At 30.5% G+C, this 3,780-nt stretch overlaps 1 protein-coding gene across 1 annotated transcript; it reads left to right on the top strand.

Annotated features, from left to right (window-relative positions):
• The first annotated feature begins 2,313 nt into the window (after positions 1–2,313).
• Positions 2,314–2,808, top strand: LOC114751085 (S-protein homolog 5-like). Its single transcript, XM_028939749.1, has one exon. The coding sequence runs from the start codon at positions 2,314–2,316 to the stop codon at positions 2,806–2,808; it is 495 nt and encodes a 164-aa protein (XP_028795582.1).
• Positions 2,809–3,780: the final 972 nt, after the last annotated feature.

Here is a 3,780-nt window from a genome sequence, read left to right as displayed (position 1 = left end):
TGACGGATCAGATCTTGACACACAGCTAGTGCAATATCAGAAGAGAAAGAGAAGAGGAAAAAAAAAAAAAGGGAGACTGAGTTTTTCAATATCTCATAGTCAGATGGAAGTTTCCCCAACGTGTTCGATTATATCTGTATACCCCTAACTTCCTATTCTTGTATTCGACGATCAGTAAAAGCCTGTTCCCTCCATGTTTTTTTTCGCCCCCCCTTCATGTTATTTAAATTGGCTTGGGAAATATCACAGCTAAGCACAAATATTTATGTGATGTTTACTTATGCCCCATAGACAATGGACTTGGGCCTAATTACCTAAGGGTGGATCAGTCCCACCCAACGGAGAAGACTCAAACAACAATTATGATTTCATCTCAAGAGAAGAATTAGCTTCGGCCCACAGATAAGAGTTTATTCCCTCTTCTTCAATGAATATCACAAAAAATAAAAAAAGGAAATAAGAATGGGCTTTTTTGTGGTATATGTTACGTTCCCCCTTTTAATCTTCATCTTCTATCCTTCACTTCTTTTTCATCCTTATTCTTTATCTTTTTTTTGATCTTCTTCTACGTTATGTGTAGGACTTGATCGCTCTCTGAGGTCCGTTAGATCCAACTCACAGCTCAAAAGCCAATTCTTGGCGGCCCAACGTGGTCTGAGTTATTGAATGATTTAACTATGTGAGACAAGCCATTCTTCTTACCATTCAGTCTGGATCAACTCCAAAAATATGATGCCCAAATAAAAACAAAATTAAATAAGAGAAGTTTGAAAACAATAGGTTCAATTGAATTCCATTGAATAAGATGGCTTGTACGCGCATTAATACTTGTGTACTACCGATCTTTAATACAAAAATTAGTTAGAATTTGAATTTGGTTTTAAGTATAAGATTTCAATTCACTTTATCTCTTAAATTTATAATTTATTATCTAAAATACCCCTATTGATTACACATATTAAAGGGTTTCTAGTCATGATTAAAAGGATACTTTAAAAAAATCAAATTCTATCTATTACAAATACCTAACTTAATGAATTTTAAGTAGCTTTTATATTAAAGACTTAAAATTTAAAATCTAGTATATATTACTCCCTCCGTTTCTTATTATAAGAGACATTTGATGCTTATGGTATGTTCCTATATATAAGAGACATTTAAAAGTTGTCTCTACTTTTTTGTGTTGATTTCCTATTTTACCAATATTTATTACTCCCTCTGTCCCTTATTATAAGAGACGAATAACCGAATTACATTGATAAAAAAAACAGTTAAAACTAGTTAAGAACAATCAATGTGTAAAAAGTATAATTTTTTCCCAAAAATGCCCTCATTAATAAGGAGAGAGAACAATGGTAAATTATTAAAAGAAAGAAAAATGGAAAGAAGAGAGAGTATGAGTTGGAGACAATAAATATGGGTAAAATAGGAAACCAATACAAAAAAGTAGAGACAACTTTTAAGTGTCTTTTATGTATAGGAACATGCCATAATCATCAAATGTCTTTTATAATAAGAAACGGAGGGAGTATCTCCAACTCACACTCTCTCTCCTTCCCACTTTTTTTTCTTTTAATATTTTAATTGTTCTCTCTCATGCTCTCTTTCCTTATTAATGAGGGTATTTTTGGAAAACAAATTATACTTTTTACATATTAATTATTTTTAACTAATTTTAACTGTTTTTTTATCAACGTATTTTAGTTATTTATCTTTTATAATAAGAAACGGAGAGAGTAATGCCTTAAATTACACATTAAAAGCATTGAATCCACAGAAGATAAAAAGATGAGATAGGTCAAATCTCATGTCATTATTGAGGCAATAAATGTTTGCAACACGGCAGTGCAATTAATGTTATTTGAGATGGAGATGAACACGCAAATTAAAGTTCAAAACTATAGCCCTATGGAATGTGGTGTCTCATTTTCCTTTCCCTCCTTCGGCGCTTTTTCCTTTTCCTTCGTCATCAATGAATTGAAATTTCAATAATCCAGGTTTAATATTTTATAAAATTATTATTATGATTTTATATAAAAAAAATACATTAATAAATGGTTAAAATCCAGTTTGTTCACAGTGCAATGAAATGTTTTTTTTAAAAGAAATCTATTTTAACAATACTTTATATAGTTATAAAGTTGTGAACTCTTTATATCAAAATTAATACCTTAAACTTATTTATGCTTTTTTCATGTAAAATCATAATAACAGTAAAGAGAAAATGAGAATCCGCGTTCCTCATATGTAAATAAGAAGTGTGTGGGATATGAACTTGTCAAATCATATAAACTGAAAAGTAGGCCCACCATAATGGCTACAAATATGAAGTCTCTGCTTCTATTGCTTATGGTAATTGCAGCAACATTGAACGATGGGAAGCCATGGGTATTGATTCCTCCAAAGGTAACAGTACGAGTCATCAATAATTTTGATCCACCTCAGGATGTTACTGTTCATTGCAAATCCAAAGACGATGATATTGGAGAGCACACTATCAAAGTAGGAGATAGCTTCGAATTCCACTTCAGGCCAAACGCTATTGTGGACGTAACGTTGTTCTTCTGCAGTTTTAGGTGGGCATCAGATCCTTCACTTCACTACTTTGACATATATGAAGAGAGACGAGATCAATGGTGCACAACATGTGAGTGGGCAGTTTCACAACAAGGTGCATGCATATACAATGAAGCCTTTAGGAAATATAAATGCTATGATTATACTCATTCAGCCCCTCAAGCAACCTTTATTCAGCCTCTTGATTTTAATACATCAAATAACAGCACTGTCCCTCCATCTTGTATCTAATTTAATATTAGTTCAGATTATATGTATGTTTCCCGCACAATTATTAATCACCCCATTGTAATAAATGTGTTTCTGGTGCACTGTCATTAATAATGACAAATGTTTGGGACGGATCCCATAATATTAAAAATTACATTTGTTAGAATTTTTAAGTGTTTAACTAGGATCGGAAGAGTACTTTTTTATTCTCAATTAATATAAGCAGTTCCAGATTAGAGTTATTTGGATTGGTGAAACATATCTGCCTTTAAATATAATTTAATAAATGTCATTAATATTTAAATATAATTTCATTTGATAATCATTATTGAAAATAATTTTAAAACTTTTGTGAAGTAGAAAATTTTAAATAAAATACACCATATTTCAAATAAAAAATAAATGAAAATGAATAATATTATGAGAAAGGAGAGTAAATGAGAAAAATTCTTGTTGCTGAAACCCCATCCAATAAAATTTTTCCCAATATAGCAATACCCTCTTGTAGCTTATGGTCTATGCGTTGCGCAAAACTGAAAATTTTATGCTCAAATGACATTATATATATGGGTTTTCAGTTTTCACGACTAAATGAAATTAAATAGTCACTTAAAATAATTTGGATAATTTCCATGAATGTAATTAAATCAGTACATTTATATATACAAGCTTGCAAAAAATTATCGATCAATTAATTGATAATTTAATGTCTGATCAACTGTCAGAAAAAGGCATAAAATTCTGGTAAGCATTTATCGATCACCTGATCGATTAATGAGTTATTGATAAGAAGATAGATAAATGGTAAAACCTTTGCACTTACTTTTTGTCCTGATTAATTTACCATTTATCGATCATTTTATTGATCAGACATTAATCGATAACTTGTTTTAACACTACATGATAACTTACTGGTTTATCGATAATGTGTTCTGTTTAAGTAGTCTGTCAAGATTTTTAATCCATCAATTGATCGATTAGTCTTTTATCAAT

Source organism: Neltuma alba, unplaced genomic scaffold (assembly GCF_004799145.2).
Source record: "Neltuma alba isolate B1F8T4 unplaced genomic scaffold, ASM479914v2 tig00006742_pilon, whole genome shotgun sequence".
NCBI classification, from domain to species: Eukaryota; Viridiplantae; Streptophyta; class Magnoliopsida; order Fabales; family Fabaceae; genus Neltuma; species Neltuma alba.
Note: the sequence above shows the minus strand (reverse complement) of the source record. Positions and strands in the feature narration are given on the sequence as shown.

Excerpts from the sequence above, each read along its gene's own strand:
- LOC114751085 (XM_028939749.1), top strand. The coding sequence starts at position 2,314 with ATGGCTACAAATATGAAGTCTCTGCTTCTATTGCTTATGGTAATTGCA.